General features: G+C 36.7%; 1 protein-coding gene across 4 annotated transcripts in view; it reads right to left on the bottom strand.

Annotated features, from left to right (window-relative positions):
* Positions 1-19,772, bottom strand: part of LOC120508408 (cadherin-6) — a 103,327-nt gene that overhangs the window by 19,574 nt on the left and 63,981 nt on the right. For all 4 annotated transcript variants that reach the window (XM_039721977.1, XM_039722004.1, XM_039721984.1 and 1 more), the window contains 5 exons: positions 9,461-9,755; positions 7,924-8,043; positions 5,800-5,967; positions 4,112-4,299; positions 2,418-2,671 (listed from right to left, as the gene is read on the bottom strand). In XM_039721977.1, coding sequence (XP_039577911.1) covers positions 2,418-2,671; positions 4,112-4,299; positions 5,800-5,967; positions 7,924-8,043; positions 9,461-9,755 — 1,025 coding nt within the window. The remainder of the gene's footprint in view (positions 1-2,417; positions 2,672-4,111; positions 4,300-5,799; positions 5,968-7,923; positions 8,044-9,460; positions 9,756-19,772) is intronic.

The raw sequence follows: 19,772 nt of genomic DNA, 5'->3' as shown, positions 1-19,772 counted from the left end.
GACTTAGACTGATGCAATTTATCTCTGCCAATACAGAGGTCACAAATGGTTCTGCAGCCTTACAACCAGGGCAGATATCCGCTTCATATTTTGCTATTGCTTTATTGTCTTCTGATGCTCAGCAGCTTGCTGTCTAATGCAACCACAAGTCAGGAAGATTTGTGGGTCAGGAAGGAAAGTGTGTGTGAATTTTTCATAATGCATTTTCATAATGATATTGTGAAGGTTTCCTTTAATGGAAGATCAAAGGGGCTTTCATCTAACAGAGTTAGGGCTCAGTTTGTTTAAGAAGAAAAATCTTCACTGGAGTAGAGGAGAAAATAGAAGGTTTTCATTGTAATATCAAGTGTCTAAAGATTTTATTTTTACCTGTCAAAAAAAATTGACAAGCAAGTGACAAGTCATATATATACTGTCTAATTGCATCTTCCCCAAAGCTCAGAGTAAAAATCAAATTTAGCATCTCTATTGCATGATAGAAAAAAAAAATTACCCTGTCAAAAAGATGCAGACTCAACCCATGCCCCTAAATTCTAGCGGATACCCAAGATATTAGCACCATAAAATTACATTTATTGCAAGTTAACATCTCTCAGGCTACTCTCTCTGCTGATTTCCTTTCTTTCTTACTGATTTTCATGTTTTTTCTTGCTATATTTATTTCTATTACTCTAATCTCTTTCTGATTTTTATTTTTCTTCTCCTTGCACTTGGCTGTTGCATGCTATCAAAGTAAAAACTAGACAAGCTTTCTGCTGCACTGCATCAGTTTTGACACTTCTGCTAAATTTTGCTCAATAACTATCTGATACTAAAATATGCAAAGTACTTATATGGTATTAAAGAAATGCTTTTTGAAAGTTAGGTAAGTTTTAGCACACACATTCAATTAATAGCAAAGAGCCGGTAGGCAGTGCTCAACAATGAACAGTAAAGTCCCTATCCACTGTAAATCACTTATAATTAGGAACTGGTGCTGGTGTGCAATGCAAATGGCTGTAGTTATCACCACAGGGAAGGAGGGAAGCACTCCCCTTACTCTCCAGTGCCATTAGATATAAAAAAGCAGGTTCCTGTGAAGATTGCAAGGGGCCTGGGTGTCACCCCAACCAATTTTTCATCTTCATGCTAGCATGCCCGTGCCCATGAAAAAGTGCTACAGAAGATGTTCATTCTGTCCTGGGGCTTCACCAAAGTCAGCAAAACATTATGCTGCTCTTTAAGCAACTATGCTCTGCCAGCCCAGAATGCCAGAGAATTGCTGCATGTCATGATAGAAATTTAAGAAAACGTTAATTAAAGTTAGAAGGCTTAGTCTTGAAGAAGAATCATGTAGAAGGCATGCTATGCAAACTGAAGATAGTTTCTGCCAGAAACATTTTAGATTTAGCTTGTTCATCTAGGAAATTAACATTAAAATATTTACTGCTCTCACAAGATGAGCTAAGAGCTTAAAACTTAGTCATTACTGTAAGAAATCTTGATGAAAGATAATTGTTTGCACAAGTGTAAAGTATTGATGGGCTAGATTTTTATTAAACTTGCACTGTTCTATTTTGATCAAAGGCTACTATTGAATTTCCAAAGTGCCCAACTCAGAAACCTGCTGAAAATTGACCTGGATTTAATATTGCTGCACTTTTCAATTCCTCCTTTTGCTACCTTGTCAGTAGAAATGAACTTTAATTAAAGAACACAAATATTTAAAAGTTCTTTAATACTCTATCCAGTATGAGTTAAGTACTCCAGTATTCACTGAAACAATACACAATCCACAAAAAAAGAAGAGTTAGGTATAGCTACTCCAACCTTAACATTTCCTCCACTTCCTCTAAGAACATTTTATCGATTCATGGCAAGTTTAATTTATGAAGCTCATGAGACTGACTCTTGTCTTACAAGCCTTGCACTGATACAGGTGAGATCAGAGCCTGGGTGTGCACATGAGCTGATTTTGAGGCATTTCTTTTGTGATTTAAAAATATGAATGTGGCCTCTGTTAAGCAGGTCTAGACAGAAGACAGAAGAAGAAAAGGCTGCTGAATCACCCCTCTGTCATATAACCAAGAGGATGCACTGCGCTGCACTGGAAAATGTTAAAGGTGGAAGGAAAACACTAAGATTTTCTCAGTGGCCTTTTTGCAGACAATTTTTTCACAGTAGAAATAACCACATACATTAGTTCCTAAAGAGAATTAGGATATAATTCAAGATGCAAAGGCCATGCAAACACATTCACACATACCTAAATATGTTCAAGTGTGAGAGATCATTTACCATGTACAATACTCCATATTCAAGCATGCCCTACAATTCACATTGTTACAAGTGAGGATTTTTTTGTGTGTGCTGACATGATAAAAACAAAATCAAGGCTGTAAAAAATTTACTGGCAAGCTGAAGTAGTATATGCTTACTTGACAGGATTCTTGGCAGCATCTGGATCCTGAGCAGTTACTGTTCCTATTACACTGTTTAATGGAACATCTTCTTTCACTTCCATTATGTATGCTGGTCTGCTGAACATGGGGGGTTCATCTACATCCTCCACCTGAATTCTGACTGTAGCTGAGTCCTTGAATGGCCCCAAGTACAGGAAACGAGGGTCCACATGAGTGTTGGCAGCTTCCACTTTGAGAATATACAAGTTTTTGCTTTCAAAATCCAGTGCCTGGGAAGGAAAAAAAATAAATAAATTAGGAAGTCTGTGGAGATTGCTGGGGTTCTCAGGTTCTCAGCCAGATGAGCAGGATGAATGGTGGGAAGTCATGGAGAATCCTGTGCTAGACAACAGGAGCCTGAACTGGAATTAAAATGCCAGCAGAAAGGAGAAAAGCCTATATGCCCAGATAATACATTAGAAAGGAAACCACCTTTTTTCAAGAAATCCTATACCTGGAACTCTAAACGCCAAGCAGTTTTCTCATACAGCTTTAACTCTTCATGCCAGTTATTCATAATTTTTGGCATTTGGATGATTTATTATTTCCTGTCCTCAGGCATCACATACTAAAGGAGGGAAGATTTTCTAGGTGTTGCTTGTTTAGATACTGGCATTCCATCACGGAAATGAAACACAGTGGCACCTAGTGTCTGGATCTCCAAGACCACTCACAAAGCCAAACATGATTTTATTATAGGCTAAGACTCTAGCACACACCCTTAAAACTACAAAGAAACAGCATTTAGAGACTCTTTGTTACTAATTGGAGAAATGTGGGGACAGAGTAGTCACCCCATTTTTCCATTACATTGTAGAAAATTCACAGCTTCTGTCAGCAACAGACAGAAATACAAACAGAGTTAGACTGATATCATAATCAGACCCTGGAAGGCATCTCCTAAGAAACAAGTAATGACAGGTGTCGTACTGATATCAACAAGCAAGTGCATGTTTGGAAAATCTACACAATGTCTATCTAGTGATGACTGAACTTGAATTGATGAAGGATGATATCTGTAACCTTATCAAGTTTGCCTGATAACCCACTGTAAACAATATTTCTCAAACCTTTTCTGACAACCAATGTGCAACCTAGTAGATGATGTCCACTGTGATCTCGCCAGGCACTGACTTTTTTTTTCTAAAGCAAAAGCATGCTGATAGATATATTACATTTTTACAAAATGTGAGTCAAAATAAATTTGTCTATGTACTTTAATATATTACAGCTGCAGAATCAACACCCTCTTATAAGGAAAAACAGGCAATGTGATGCTAATTATTTCTGTGGTCTTAACAGAGTATCTTCTACTAAGTGAGCAAAACCTGTAAGCATCATATGGAGAAAATCACAGTTGGACGGTGAAGCTTCCTTGAGTTTTTCTGTGAGTATATTCAGGCTGCAGAATTTTTTCTCAGTTGCATCCCACTCTTTAGGAAATTTACTCTCTCAGGTCCTCCAAAGTTTGTGCATTGGTTTAGTAAAGAAGGTATAAGAGAAAGGATACCAATTGCTTGCATAAAACAAACTTTACATATGTAGAGATTCCCAAAAGATAGAATTCAAATTAACAAAACATACATGTTGCGCTAAAAGGAAAAACAAATATGTGCTAGACAAAGGTCTGACTGTTGTTTCAGAGGCTGGGATTGTCTTAAGATGTGCACCTTTTTCACAGTTATAATTCCTTCCTGCGTGTCCTTGTCCGTGGTAATTCCAAACATGTCATATCCATCTCCCTCAGTGATGCTGTATTCAATCTCTGCATTTTCATCCACATCAGCATCATTAGCTTTTATTCTGCCAACCGGGGAGTCGAGCGGTGTCGACTCAGGAGCTCTGAACTGGTATGTGCCTGCAGCAGACAGAGAGGGAAATCTGGTTAGTCAGTCTCAAGGTGTGTGTGCAGGTGAGTTAGGAAGTCACTTGGTCTTTCTGGGCCAAAAGTCTTCAGCTTCTGCCGTACTTTCATGTGGGTAAAAGTTACTTATTTTTCCACCTGTTTTTTTCCTACCTGTTTTCTTGTACAGAGAATGGGCATTTTGCTTTGCTATAAAGACGTAACTTTAGCAACAGCTGTCCCTTTCTGGATACTCTCATGGTCTCTGATGGCTGTATCAGAAGTGTGTATGAAAAATGTCTTGAGGCCAAAGGGCGAATATTAAGAATTGTCAGAAGCTAGTGCATCTTAGTAACACTAAAACTGAATCCAGGTCAAATACCTATTAAAAATGTACTACATCGAATTTTTGTCAGAAAAAAAAACCTCTGCTTTTGGAGTGTTGACATTATGAAGCTGTATCTTTGCTTTTTACATTGAAGACACTTATGTCCAAAGATGTATAATTAACTCATTGGGTGCAGAGTGTTATATTTCTTCTTAAGTTGCTCTAATTTAAATGGAAACTCTTTGCCCACAGCTAAGAACAGACTTTGAACCTAAATGACAAGTTGCTTCCAATAACTTTCCCAGTGACTTAACTGCCAAAGCTCACTGATTTTTCTGATAGTATCTGCAATTATTTTCTGTAACAGCTGCTCTTGACTTTGACACACACTGACACTGCGATACACACACATCATACAGACAGCAGTGGTTAGACAAAATAAAAAAGGAAAAAAATAGAGAGAGAAAGAATGAAGTAAAGAGAGAGGGAAAGGGAAGAGGATGAAAGCTGAATCACTTTAAGTCCCTTACAGCAATGAATGGTCATTAATAGAAATTACTTTCTAAGAGAGCTTGTGCAATTGGTTCCCATAAGCATCACACAGATACCTACTGAATTATTTGAGAAAGGGGAAGTGAATAGGTAAAAACACCTGGTATATTTATGTATGTGCTTTTGGTTCTGTATGCAAAGAGTATAGGAAAGTTCATTGTAGCAAATACTTTCTTGTCATAAATACTCCTTTCTATAGAATTGTTCTTGGTATATTTTTGCATACTTAAATAAATTTGTTTCAAAACTTCAACATATTAAATTGCAACAGATACTTTAAAATGCAATCAATCATGAAGTCTGAAAGAAATAGTAGTGAACAAGAAATACAGATTACGTTGATCAGTTATTTAAAAAGTAGGAAAAATAGAAATTGTTTCTGCACATTAATTCATCTCTCAGACTGTCAATTGTAACTGGAGTAAAAATATTAAATATTCATTTCCCAGTTATTGCAATTAATCTTGGCATGATGCTATTGCTTAGTTATGTGTTCTCTTTTGCTTTCCTAAAGGAAGTTTGATACTCAGTAAATTCACAATAGAAGAAGCAATATCTAAGGTGAACAAAAAACAAAACAAGAACCATTTTTTGCCCATTTTAGTGTTAGAACATAGAATATAAATATTCCATACTCTGGGGGAAGCGAGGTGGATTGTCGTTGACATCAGTCAGTGTGATGTTCACGGTGGTGGTCCCTGATAATCCTCCCATCTGGCCTCCCATGTCTTTAGCCTGGATGACCACTTGGTATTGCTCCCTGTTTTCACGATCCATATTCAGTAAAGCCGTTTTAATAATGCCTGTAAACATGAAAATTAAAGACTGGGGAGTTCACAGGTAGTGACTTTGATGGAAATTCTTATTAAAAGAACAAAAAAATCTCTGTGTAGTAAGTAAACTTTGCCCAGTACAAATATTTACTGTTATGAGATAGTTCATTAAATTACAGACTTGTCATGTCACATCTCAGGCTCCTGCCTATGTGACAGACACAGTATAAGTGGTACCCACAGAAAAATGTTCTACTTATTTGTGAGCCATGTTATTTTTCATAACTATTTACCCTCTTTCAGTTCCATGCTAAAATCTCTCACTGAACTGGAAAAAGGAGGTTTGTTCATTATTTTGACAGATGTGGTAAATAAAAAGAAAAGCTAACTTCAACAAGACACCATTAAAGAGTGCAGCAACAATAAAAGGAAGAAAAGAAATTAATTAAGAAAATTATGAGCATTCAAACATGCCTGAGTATATATATTTCTATTTTTATATTGATTGAAATGATTTGCCAGTTACTTCCTTCTTCAAAGGCACAAATACTAGTTATAAGGCCGAATACTACTAAAATTCAATCATTCAGATTTACCATGAAGCAAAGCGTTTGCATTCTCACTGGGTCTCTCAAGGTAAGAACTGACTCCTTTGTAGGCAAAAGGAGTGAAATTCAAGTACTGAAATCCATGACAAAATTCACAGTGGCTTTGAAAGAGACATGTTTCACTCTAAGAGTTCTGCAATTGATTTCCATGGCAGGAAGATCAAGACTGTGGTTTACTTAGCTTCCCGTCCCCCACACAACCTCTTGAAAGAAGTTTGTTACTGGTGAACTCCCAGCTACTTTATGCTTATTATAACTCTAGAGGAGTACATACTGTACTGTCCATGTCAGAAAGAGTGCATCAGTGCAAAAATCCTGGCCTTTGTTATCTAATACCTTATGCTTGAAGGGAAGCTCCCTTTGATCTTGGCTCTCCCTCTTCTCAGAATTGTGTGCACCCTTTCAACTCAGGTTTCACTTTGAGACATATAGTCTCTCCTTCCTTTTCCCTTCCTGAGTCTCTAATATTTATCTAAGAAACAATCCTGAACCTGATGAATTGTCTGGGATAATCTATTTCTTTACTGTAAGGATGCTTAGGAGAACTGATTTCCCTAGCTTCCAGCAACATAGCACAGTGGATGTTTTTCCACTCCAAGGAGTTTCTTGAGATGGTTTGTTTCTTCTTGGAAAACTTAGTCAAAAAGCTTGGGAAGAGACTATCTATGTAGTCAGGTAGTCAATGGTACACCAGATTCAGTCAGACAGAATATATATGCACAGGTTCCAAAGCTGTCTGTTAGTCAGACCATTAAAAATTCCAGTCACTGTGCATAATTTAAACATCTTCCAAAAACAGAACTCAGAACTTTGGGATTCTATTTGTGATCTTCTACTTTAGTGCAACAGTCAATTTTACCACTTCTATCATTACTCTTAATTAAGATTTCTTTCATAAAATTAGCATTAAAGTGATATGCTGCAGATGCAAGAAATTATAATTACTTTAAACAAGTTTTGAAGAAGCAGAAGGAGAAAGAAAACTCACCTGAACAAACCCTCAGTCTTAATTTAGCTATTATGAAGATCTATGAGGATTAAGCACTTTTTTCCACACCCACCTGTTTCTCTTTTTCATCTAAAAGCCAACCTATTTGGTTTAATTTAAGCATCCACTGCAGTTTCTGTATCCACTGCTTGTTAAAAATTATTGAAAACTGGTTCACAACTAGTACTAATTGTATTTATTAGACTTTGCTGGTAAGATTAAAATAATGTAGGTGTCATGTTTATAGATGTATCGCTCTATTAAATTTGTCAGATTTTGCACTAAGATGTAATCTCTTCAAAGTTTTTTTAGTAATATATCCTAGCTCAGCTTAGCGTGTCATTTTGAATTACAGACATTGTCACAGAATGACAGATAAGGTCCCCTGACCTGTCTCAGATTCAACGGAGAAATATGGTTGTCCCTGGAGAATGCTGTAGACAACTTTAGCACTGTTCCCATATGTAGGATCATCAGCATCAGTTGCAGTGACTTGCACAACAAAGGTACCTGCAATGAAAAATTAAAGAAAACAAAAATTAATAAGTTTTTTTTCACGGCCAAGACAGTTTATGATGTAGAGAAGAAAATAATTCATGTTCAGGTCAGACTTGTGGCAGGATGTTAGAAATATTCTTATTTTGTAGAATTTTTTCTGCTCATGAAGGACATAAACTTAAAATGATATCAGTCTTATTCTCAACTCATTCAAACACAGTTATTGATTGGGTATGTGGATCCTTCTGTCCTGAAGGAAACAGTAATGTACCCTTCTCCAGATATTGTAAGCATTCAGAACTTGAATGTAGGTCAAGAATATACTTTTGCAAATCTACACATACTCGTAAAGTATTTGACATAAGAATGTAAATATGGTTCTTCATGTGTTTTCTAGAGGAAAAAATGGTGTTGAATCTTAGGCAAGGTGTTAGGAAACATAAAAAATCAGCTTAGATCTTGGCATTTAAAACCATTTGTGAATAAAGTGTTCACATATTAAAATGTGAATATTAGGTTCTCCCTTCATCAGATGAGTTTTCATCCATGTGACAAGTCCCATGAATGAGGGGAGAGCGTATGCCCCAAAGTCTTTATTTTCATATTGCTTGAGCTTTATTTTAATCTCACTCTTGATCATGATTAATTAATGCTTCTCTCCCTGGACATTATCTCAAATTAGAAATGTGCTTCTTGGAATTCAACCATCCATTGCTCTCTGACAAAGAAATCAAAAAGACCTCCCTAAGAATCAAAGAATCAAAACCTGTCAACTTCTCAGGAAAAGACCTCATCTTAAAGTAATTTTCAAAGAAGTTTTTTTTCTTGTCTTGGTTGATTTTTACAGCTCAATATATTTTAAATCAATAGAAAGATTTCAGTGGACTTCAAGGGACTTTGGAGCTCTTTTCTTTTGCATGGAAAAAACAACAAAGGTCATAGGAAGTTAATGGCATATCTCAGAATGAATGGATGACAGAAATGTGTACAACCCCTTCTGTACCCCCTTTTCCATTTTGCTTACCTTCCTGAACTAAATAAGGTTGTTGAACAGATCTAGGAATGGTATTGACACAGACGACCATGAAATACCATATTACTAACAAGTATTAATGTTAGGTAATTAGGTATCATGTAACAGAGCTCAAATTAATTTCATTAACATTAAACCAGATGATATTAACTTGCATTTTTTTGTGGTACAACAGAGGGAGCATGTTTCATCCAGCTGACACCTCTGATTCCAGCAAACTGTTGCCACTATTTTCCTGGATTTTAAATTTATTTTTTTTTTAATGTTTCAGGTACTTTTAGTCCAGACTCAAACAGCAGATGTCTTTACTCAATACTTGTAAAGTCTGGGCCCTTCAATAACTCCATGGAAAGAAGCCACACCAGACACTGAAACCAGTTATTAGTTAGCACCTACCAACATCTGACATTTCGGGAATGCTGGCATTGTAAACGTCCTTTGTAAACATTGGCTCATTGTCATTGATATCATGGATCTTAATGATGAACTCAGACTCTGGTTCCACTGGTCTTCCAGTCCTTCTGTTTATAGCCTGGGCACGGAGTATGTATACAGGCTTTTCTTCCCTGTCTAGTCTCTTTGTGGCCTGGATGTCACCAGTGTTTTCATTGATAATGAAGAGGTCTCCTGCTCCATCTCCAGAAAGGATGTATTTAAGTGATCCATCTCCTTTATCCTGGTCTGAATGCAGCTGGTGGTGAAATGGGAATTAAAAAAAAAAAAAAGAAAGGAAAATAAATAACTGGGACACAATTCTAGATACTTTAACCGATATCATGATATATAGTTTTCTATCAGTAATACTCAGCCAGAAGGCTGCACACTGCTTTTGGGAAATGAGTTGATACTACAGTAGACGCTGTGAATAGATTGAATTGTGTCTTGATGTCAGAATTGAAATGGTCGGCAATATTATAAGAAGTTGCCTGAGGATAACCATAAACTGAAGGTGCAGACCACTTTCCCAAGCTAAATATACATCAATCAAATCGAAATTCTAGTGACTTAGGTGGAATCCTAGGAATATACAAGGCAGTGATATCCTACAGTGAAAACCCAGTGTGTTTGGGAATTCCAATAAGCAAAGAATTAAAAAATGGCCAGTCAAGCCACTTCTAAAATTTAAATTCTGAGTGCTTGGCTCTTATGCCCCATGGACATTTTGTAATATATCATATAATGCACAATAAAATAACTACCAAACACATACACAAACAGCAGATAAATACATGCATTCACAGATCTGGCAAACTAAGGCCAGAACCAGGCAGGTGTAACAGACCATTACAGCACTGGAAGTGAAGAGATCAATTGCCTTATCCAAAGGAGCATAGATGAAGCTGAAACATGGTGGGGGAAAGGGAAAGAAAAGAATGATGGTAATTAGCACACAAAACATGTGCTGCCTGAACCATCATCTTTTATTTCCCCAGATGATTTCCACATCTCTTGGAATTTTGTTGAGTGACTCAAAAGGTGTAACTGATTAAATCATATCCTTTTGGGTATTCCTTATAAAAACCGTATTTATTCCTCTGGCCTTAAAATCCACGCTACTCGACTACAACTTATTTTATTGTTACATTAGCAAAACTAAAAATTAAATAAAATGAAACATTAAAATGGCTTCCAATGTGAGAGCATATGTAATGAAGACAATGGGGAGAAATCCGTTAGGTAGCAGATTCCTGGAAATTGTTTCTTTCATAGAGAAAATCTGTTTATGAGTCAGGAGAGCTGGATTTTCTCAACCATTTCTTTGCTTATCTTTTCCTGAGTAAGATTTAGGGAAAAAAAAAAAAAAACAAAAAAAAAAACCCTGGTTGAGTGTTTTGCAAAGCGCTTAGCATTGCTGGATAGCATGCAGAGGACAGTAAAATCTGTAGATTTAAAGAATCTTGGCATAGACTCCAGCTGTGCCTGGCTATGCCCCTACCATGCTGGAAGGGCAGCCTACAGCATGACCATATGGTCAATGTTTTGGGCTTCCTCCAAGTTTCTCTTCAAATCAGAAATCCACAGACAACACACTTGGTGGCACAGTGCTCTACTGTGTGTGCATATGCCAATGATCCCTAGAAAAAGCATGTTCCATGCAAAAAGTCTCCCTTTAAGGGCAAAACTCTGTCACCACACGTTCCAGGACTGTTCAATAATACAAAATATCATAAGTGTGGCATGGTTAATCATTAGCACACATGCTGAAGCACTCTTAATTTTCTCCCTCAGGGAGAAAATGGGCATTCTGTATAATTTTGCACGGAGCCCTTTCTCTTGATAATAAGAATAGCAATAAGTAGGTTCTGTGCAGAATTTTTCCTAAACAGTTTTCACATCCTTTCATGAAACCAGTCAATACCATTTGCTTTGTTTTTTGGATAACAAAGTTTCCCAGAAGGCTAGTCTAGAAATTTGGAATAGAATTGAGGTCTCTTGAGTCCCATTCAGTTGGCCAATTTCCTTGGCCAGGGGGCCTAGAGGAATTATATTATTTACCAGACATAAGTTCAGACTCTAAAAAACATCTATCAGACCAGCTTGTTAAAAAGTCAGACCAGAAGTCTACTGCAGAAAGTAATTTCAATTGGTTATTTGAATAGAACTTTCCTCAAAGGCAACCTGCAACAGAAAAGGCATGAAAATAATTTTAATATTGTGTATTTTTATGATTGTTTCACATCAAAAATTCAACTTCTGTTTGAAAGCCTGTTTAACTTTGTATCAGAATGGGACAAAACCAGCCCTCAGTAACAGACTATCATTAATTCGTATGAGTCATGGAATAGTGCTGTTTTGAGACTTGGTAAAGGCTGAACTCCCAAGCTCATTTTTATCATCATTTTAATTAAACTTGGTTTCAACTAACAAAATTGCAAAAAAAAGTCAAGATAGAAAAGGTGTTGGAACAACTGGGGATAGTTTTCCATAATATTCTTTAACTAGCCCAGACTACTTAAAGAACTGAAAATGGAAACTTCTATGATTAATTCCTATAAATTGTTTATTAAATTTCCACTTCTCCTCCAAAATTAACCCACTTGCATAAGACCCACTGTGACTCTGGATAACAAGACAAAGTACATCTTGGTGCCATCAGCAGTAAGAATGAGGTGATCCTCATCCATGGTTCAATCTTTAGATCTCCATCTAAATCATTATCTTTTTAAAAAAAAATCTCCCTCAGATAAAATCCTTTCCAATAAGTTTTACAACTTTCCTAAGACATGACAGAACAAACTAAGAGCTCAGCTAGCCAGGCTGAGTGCAGATTATTTACAGGGAGAGTCTGACCTGTGGGAGGTCATGTCCTACATGTGTATTACAGAGAGCTGAGGCTGGCTGAATACTTTCTCTTCAAACCAACAATGACTGTACAGCATATCATCACGTCTGGCCTCATCAACCTGGTTCACAAAGGGTCTCTAAGAGTATGACTGAAATCTATTTGATTTCAGTACAGGAGGATAAGTCTCGCCATAAGGTTTTTGTGGGCTAGACCTGTATCACACCAACTGTTTAATTGCTGGGACAATAACTATATTATCAAAATAGTTTGGATATTGTTCCCTTCTAGAAAAAAACCAAAAAACCAAAAAACCAAAAAATGGTTATCTATATTAAAAAATAAAAAAGCCAAGCAAATCTCTGTAAGTCTCCCACAGATGAGAAATTTGCAACATTCCCTTGTGAGGAAAAAAAAAGAAATATATATATAAAAGATTTATTATTTTAGATTACTTTATCTGTCCTTGACAGTTTGTTTGGTAGAAAAAATCTGCCCAGGCAAAGACAATATTCTTTTTTATTTTTTTAAGTGTCAGTTTATCTTGGAAGCAATATTTTGTTTGTGTGACATATATGAAGAGGGAAATTGCTACTACTACCAGGTTAAAAAAATAAATCTGCAAATAACATCAAACAACAAAAAAATGGTGCAAATTGAGTCCTGAAGAAAGGTCTGGAGGTGAGATGTACTTAAAAATACAGTTGATGGGTTTTGTGTGTAAAACTTAACATCATTTTGAGGTTATGAGGATGAAATGAATGGTAATAACAACCCCATTTTCTTTTTAAGTTGAAGCTATTTTTCACTACCTGGACTTCTCATTGTGAAGAAAGTTTCCTGCAATGAAATATGTGCATAAATTATACTGCAGATGCTTTTAGCAGGACTGTCACTAGCCACTACATGATATTATAGCTTCATTCTCTTTACTCATTTGTATTGCAAAAAGGTATCCATTATCCTCTGCATAAAGTTAGTCAAATAAAAGGGCCATGGCAGATAGTAATGGGATAGAATAAATGTTTGAGACAGCCCTCATGTAATCTGGGCTGTACCATATAACCATTCCTCAAGACAAAGTTAGTGCAGCCAATTTTTTAAGTACTCCACTTTAGGACAGATTTTTACTTCTGTTGGATCTTAGTGTTACTCACTGGCGTTCATTTCAGTTGGTGGCTGAACTGAGCCATACCCCAAAGGTAAGCAAAATGGTCAAGAGCTAAGTCTATGCAATAAAAAATAAATGCATCAGCAATTGCACTGTATTAATATTATAATAAATTGATTCACTCAGAATCTAATCTGGACGCTCTTCTGACATTGTCCATCAATCACTGGCTAAGGCTGAGGATGAACGACAAATTAAAGATTTTACTATGCCCTAGGCATACTTTTATTCATTTTACTTTAATACCACTCTAAAGTGAACCATCTGGTTTGCTTTTAATGACTTACATCCAGATAAAAACTCTCCAGTCTCTATCTTTCTTCTTTTCCTCCCAAATGTCCTGGCTCAAACCATTCAAATACATTTGCCTGGACATGGGGAAGGCTGCATTCCTCCTGAAGGAAGAAGTGTTTAAAATGCACTCAGAACTGGAGCAACAGCTTTCTGGATTGGACATTCTGCTTGTTGTCATCTACATAATTATTTTAAAGTGAGAGCTGTTTGTTTTCTGGTTCTTTTTTTCCCTTAAAATTAGCCATAATCTAAGTAGCCTTGTTCTCCACTGTATCTCTGGCAGAGCCCTCCAAAATCTCCAAGGGTAGTAGCAATGCACTGTCTTTGGCATAACATCAAAGAAAAGGGAAGTGAAATCTCTGCTCAAAGTATTTTTACACAAACATTTTATTTTTTATTTATTTATGGACTGAATATATTGTGTTCATTTGTGTTCACCTCACATCATATCAACAGATAGCATTGCTTCATTTTGAAGTAATACTCCAGGAAAATTTTACCAGGATTTTAAGAATTAATTTGGATCCATTCTACACACTCAGGAATTCCTTTAGAAAAGCATATGGGAAGAATTTAAAGGCATCTTCCAAGTGCTTTTGCAGTAGGACTATAAACTGCTGTGGTGCAGGGAATAGCATCTCCCCAGGTGGGCAGCCATGGCCTGTCCTACCCTGCCAGACAGGAGCAGGGCAGCAACAGGACAGCCTGCTGGGTACTGGGAACCTCCTGGGAATGGTGATGGCTGGGCAGGGCTATCGGAAGCTGGAGACTGGCCCTGCTGTGGTGTTTCTGGGGCAGGGCCATGTGGCTGACCTGGGCTCTGGGCAGGAGGACAGGGACAGTCAGGCCTGGGCAGTGAACTTGGGGCCCCTTTCTCAACATGCTAAATTCACCTTGATATGAAACTTTCTGAAACATCAGAACCAAAACTGAATAATCGACGTGAAATCCCATATGTTTTAATAGGTTAAGACTAACCACTAACTTATTTTGTGTGTTGAAATGGAATACACCAGAGAGAGGCTGCTTTCTAGCAGGGATATTTGTAACAAGGTTGTACTGAAAATGTACTTTTACAGCTGTAGTAATTAAATTTCAAAAAACTGAAATTGCGGGCCGTGACTATTCTCCAGAGTTAAATAACACCCCTCCTCTACCTCATTCTGTAACACTGATTTAAACAGCATAGTTAATCTCATTTGTGAAGTGGCTTTAGGTTATGAAAGACAGCTGTAAATTGCAGCTTAGCTCCCACTAATGTCATATTGCTGGTTAGGATACCTGGCAATTCCGTGGGTAAAATGGTTTTCTGTTCACCCTACAGACCAAGTTCCTTTCCCTTTTGTGAATATTACATGCCTGTTGCTGAATTTCAGAGCAGTTACTGAATCTCTGCAAAGATCAAAGTCAATTGACCTTGGGATGTATACACTGAACCATCAACCTACAATTGATGCTGCCTGTTGTGCCTGTTTCATCTTATTATTTGTTTGTGTTTTTAAGAGTGAATAGATATTCTGGGGATGGTGTGGTCCCATTTTTGTCTCCTAATACATTAATGAAATAGAGACCAACTATTAAAATAGTAAGCAAGCAGTTGGTAGGTAGCTAATGAAGGGAATCACGGTTTTACTCCTGGGAATATTCATAGCACATGATTTTGCTCAAAATTTACTATATCCAAACACCAAAATACAGTTGAGAAACCAACAAATTCATCTAAATGTATTGCTTGAGGTTACACCATGCAATACTGCTTTAGAAAAAAACAAAGCATCCAAGAAGAGACTGCTAATGCTGTAATAGTAAAAGCTGTAACAACCTTGTACTCTTACTTGGCTCTCCTGATGCTCTTTACCCCTACAACACCAACAAAACACCTAAATTACTATAATAACAAACTCCTTTAGTATCATAAAATAATCACCACTAAACTTTTCACTCTATTTAGTGACTCTGTGTTAAAAAGAAATTGTCACTGGCTCTGCATATTAGGTAATAAGTATTTATATGCATTTTGGTGAAGTTTAAGTATACACTTCTTTTTAACTCACAAAAAATAACCCCAAAACACTACATATGGGTTCCATATATCTCCATATACACAAAATATATCATGTATCATCAGGGCATAAATACATAAATAATTTATTTCAAGACATACGGGATGCTTTCTTCCAGAAGATATTCCAGAAGGTCCATGAAGAGATCCAGAATTACCAGAAATGCCAGATTTCCAATGGATGTGTGTGCCATGTTTTTTTGGTCTCAATCATGCTATACTCTGGATCCTTCCATACACCACATAATCTATCTAACTCATCCCTAAGCCAAAGCCTCCTGTTTCCCTCATATCACTCACATCACTGCATGGTTCTGGATACTTTCTGATCTGGCCCTTGTCCTTAAATCCTCTAGATACTGCAAAATGGTGTTACTTCTCATGTTCCTTACATACTTTCTGGATCAACCTACAGTTATGCACAAATCTAGAGAAGAACCACCATGAACCACAGTGGTTGGTGGTTTATTTGTTTATCTATGGAAAAGCCAGCTGACCAGCCAGTTAAGGCTAAAAGTGGGTTTGTTTGCCTGATGTAGCTACTGTTCTTTAAAACGAACATGAGAATAATGATTTTGGCACCTTTATTCCTCTACAAAATGAAACCCCAATAAATTAATGGACTATAGAGGTATTTAGAGGAGGCCAGTGGGCAGAGATAGAGGCTAGACTGCGGAACCTGATTATTAGATAGCTAGATGCTTAAAAATAATTTTCAAGACAATGGGAGAAAGATGCTACAGTAATTCCAAATCTTCTTGGTGCTTACAGAAACTAGAAGATATGGTTCCTTTTCATTCTTATATAAAGCAATTTGAAGATTATAGTAAGATTTGTATTCTATAGCATCAAAAATCAAGAGACAGACTTTGAAGTAAGGTTCAAACACTGCCATTTTCAAAGAATATAAAACAATAAAAAAAATTTACAAGATTGGAAAAAAGGGCAAATAGACCTGTGCTGGCAGATCACAGCACCATGATGCCTCATGTACAGCTGTCAGGAACAATGCTTTCACACAGGGGCTGTGTTTAAACCGTTACCACAGGTACTTAAAGTAGTTTCACACTCTTTTGTATCTCCTCACTAACCTGAGATCTGCTGTCCTAAGCCATCATCAGTCTTCATTTTTAATCACTTTCTTGCCCATACAGATGTCACAGTTTATAGAGTAATCACTGAATGGGTTAACTATAGTAAGTGATTGGTTTAGCATGGTAAGCACAGTTCCTATACTATAGTCAATACAGTAAACCTGAATGTGGTTCAGTGTGACTGATTCCTGAGTGTTTGAATTAATGTACTTTTATCTTGCCTGGCTCTCACTGTATCTAGCAAAGCAAAAGCTGCAACAGGTTCATAGTTCCTGTTCAAAGAAATAGCTGCTCTGAAGAGTAGCAAAGATCTTGTTTCCCAAACTAGATGTGTGGTTCTTGTGCCAGCATTATGTTTCTGTTTTTAAGAGCCTTCTCCCACATAGATATTCTTCCTCATCCTGCATTTACAGATAATAACTCCATATGTTTTTGGTTTTTTGGTTTGTTTTGTTGCTTCTGTTTTCTTTTGTTTTGTTTTTTTGCTAGACTCCCAGCCTATACTCAGCTTTTGCTTGCAAAATAGGCACTTCTGAATCCTCAGCTGAAAACCTGTTTACAACCTCAGATCTTGTTTTCAAGTCAAGTGGATTCCAAAAAGAGCCAGTGAAGAAAAGGCCAGATATGGAGGGCTGATGTTCCTGGCTGGTTTTCTGTAATTGCTGCATTTCAATTGGCCTTCTGTACAAATGGACATAGATTTTGGAATGTTAATGTTTTCCTACCTGCATTAGAAATGAGTACAAAGATTTGCTATTTTCATTGCTATATCAAACCAGTTCTTCTAGACTAAAACACTCAGGTTTTTTTCCCATTCTTCTGTTCTTTCTCCTTCCATTTTATGACCATACATTGTCTATTGGATTTTTTTCTTAATGACTTCTATTTCATGAACATTGCATTTTTTCCTGTTTCCATTCCTTCCATTTTTAATAGGTTTCTTTTTCTACGGTAGTATATTCTCATAATAAAGAGGAAGATGAAATCAAGAAACATCAAATTACTGAATATGTTGAGTTGGAAGGAATTTAACAGGATCATCAAGTAGTCCAAATCCTGACTGAAAACATTAAATCTACAAAAAATTAATGAAATATAGCACTGAAGAATTACTGAGGTTATAGGAGGTTTCTGCATTTTAATGTTGGTTTCTTTGGAGTTATTGAAAAGTATACTATATCTATTTGATTGTGCTTACATTTTTAATCCATAAGAGTTAGTATAGCAAACCCAAGAATGCCTCAAAATCTGTCTCATTCAGCTGTGGAATCCTATTAATATAATAATACATAGCAGGTTGTGTTTTTATAGAAAGAACACATCTGCAATATACCTTGTTTATAAAAAACATATTGGTTTGCATTCAAACAGGCAAATTAGCAGAAAAATTGATATTGACATAATAATAAGAAAAAATGTTAAAGGATATAAGAATTCAATACTTGAAATATTAAACAAAAGTCAGGTCTTTATTAAGATAACAACCTCAGTGCAGAACATGCAAAAGGTAAAACAAAAATATCCTCTAAGGGTAACCTTTAAATTAAGTACTGGCTTTTAAAAAGAAAACAAAAAAAACCCCAGCTATGAGATTCAAAAACAGCAATAAGAAAGCTAAAATTGCACCCACTGCAAACAGTGAAAAAAGCTACAAGCTTTCTGCAACAGCACTATCATCTGCAAAACATATTGTCCTGATATTAAGAATTTCAGGAGAATTTAAAAAAAATATCACAGTGATGCTGTCTTTCTGCTTCTTGACAGTATCAAAATGTCAGTGAACTTTCTCATTCGTTTGCAAAAGTAGCAGTGACAATTTGTCCCCTGTAAATGAATGACACCAAGAAAGGCAAAAATCAGTTTCATAGAGATGAACAAATTTAGAAAACGAATAGATAAAAAGCACTAAGCATATTTTAAGATTCAGAAGCAACCAGGTATTCAAAAGGCAAACTGAGTATAAAAGATGGTGGCATTTGATTTAAAAACAAATACAACACAGAAAAGTCACTATAATAAGAATAGAGGGTGCTGGAGTGAAAAAAATAAAAATAATAAGAAATATAAAGGGCAGAGGAATAAGAATTTGTCATTAGATCAGAGACAAGATGTAAGGTGTTCTCTCACTTTGGAACCTCAGGCTCACACCCTTCAGGCAGGCTGGAAGGTCCAGGCAGGTTGGAAGTCTCTTTCTGTGAAGGCCATATGGGAGGCCACATGGCCTGAGACAGACAGGGACTACAGTTTGGCTGATGTTGGGATCCTTGATTTAAGGAATAGGCTGCCCAAAGCGTAGTTTGGAACCTGTTGTTCTGTTTTAAATGTATGGAGCTAAGAATAAACATCCATACTCTGGTGACTCATACCTTTATTACACACCCTTCAAAATCACGAATGGGTTTTCTAACCTGAAGTGCAAACATGCAGCCACAGCTAATGAGCTTTGCAAAAAATCAACTGGATTATGTCAATCTTTTCAACATTGCCTGGGACCTCTCAAGGCTTCTCCCTCTTGGGTTCCCCAGCTGCTTTTGCTCTTCGCTGTGATTAAACAGGGACAGTGGCACAAGAGCTTTTGTCCTGCGCTGCAGTACACCAAACTAGCAAGGTACCTTATTCTGACAGCCCTTGTCTCTAGGGGCAACTGATTATCAGATCTTAATGAATATCTGGCAATGCTGCAAACTAGATAAAGGTATCTTTGTGTTCTCTTGAGCTGAGTGCTGCTAAGCACTTCTGTGGTAATGCACTTTTTTGCTCCTCTTCCTATTATCTCTAAGTCAAATTATAGCAGGAATTTACAA

The sequence above is a fragment of the Passer montanus genome, unplaced genomic scaffold (genome assembly GCF_014805655.1).
Source record: "Passer montanus isolate IOZ18808 unplaced genomic scaffold, ASM1480565v1 scaffold107, whole genome shotgun sequence".
Taxonomy (NCBI): Eukaryota; Metazoa; Chordata; class Aves; order Passeriformes; family Passeridae; genus Passer; species Passer montanus.
The sequence above is the reverse complement of the archived record's forward strand: the minus strand, read 5'-3'. Positions and strand labels throughout refer to the sequence as shown.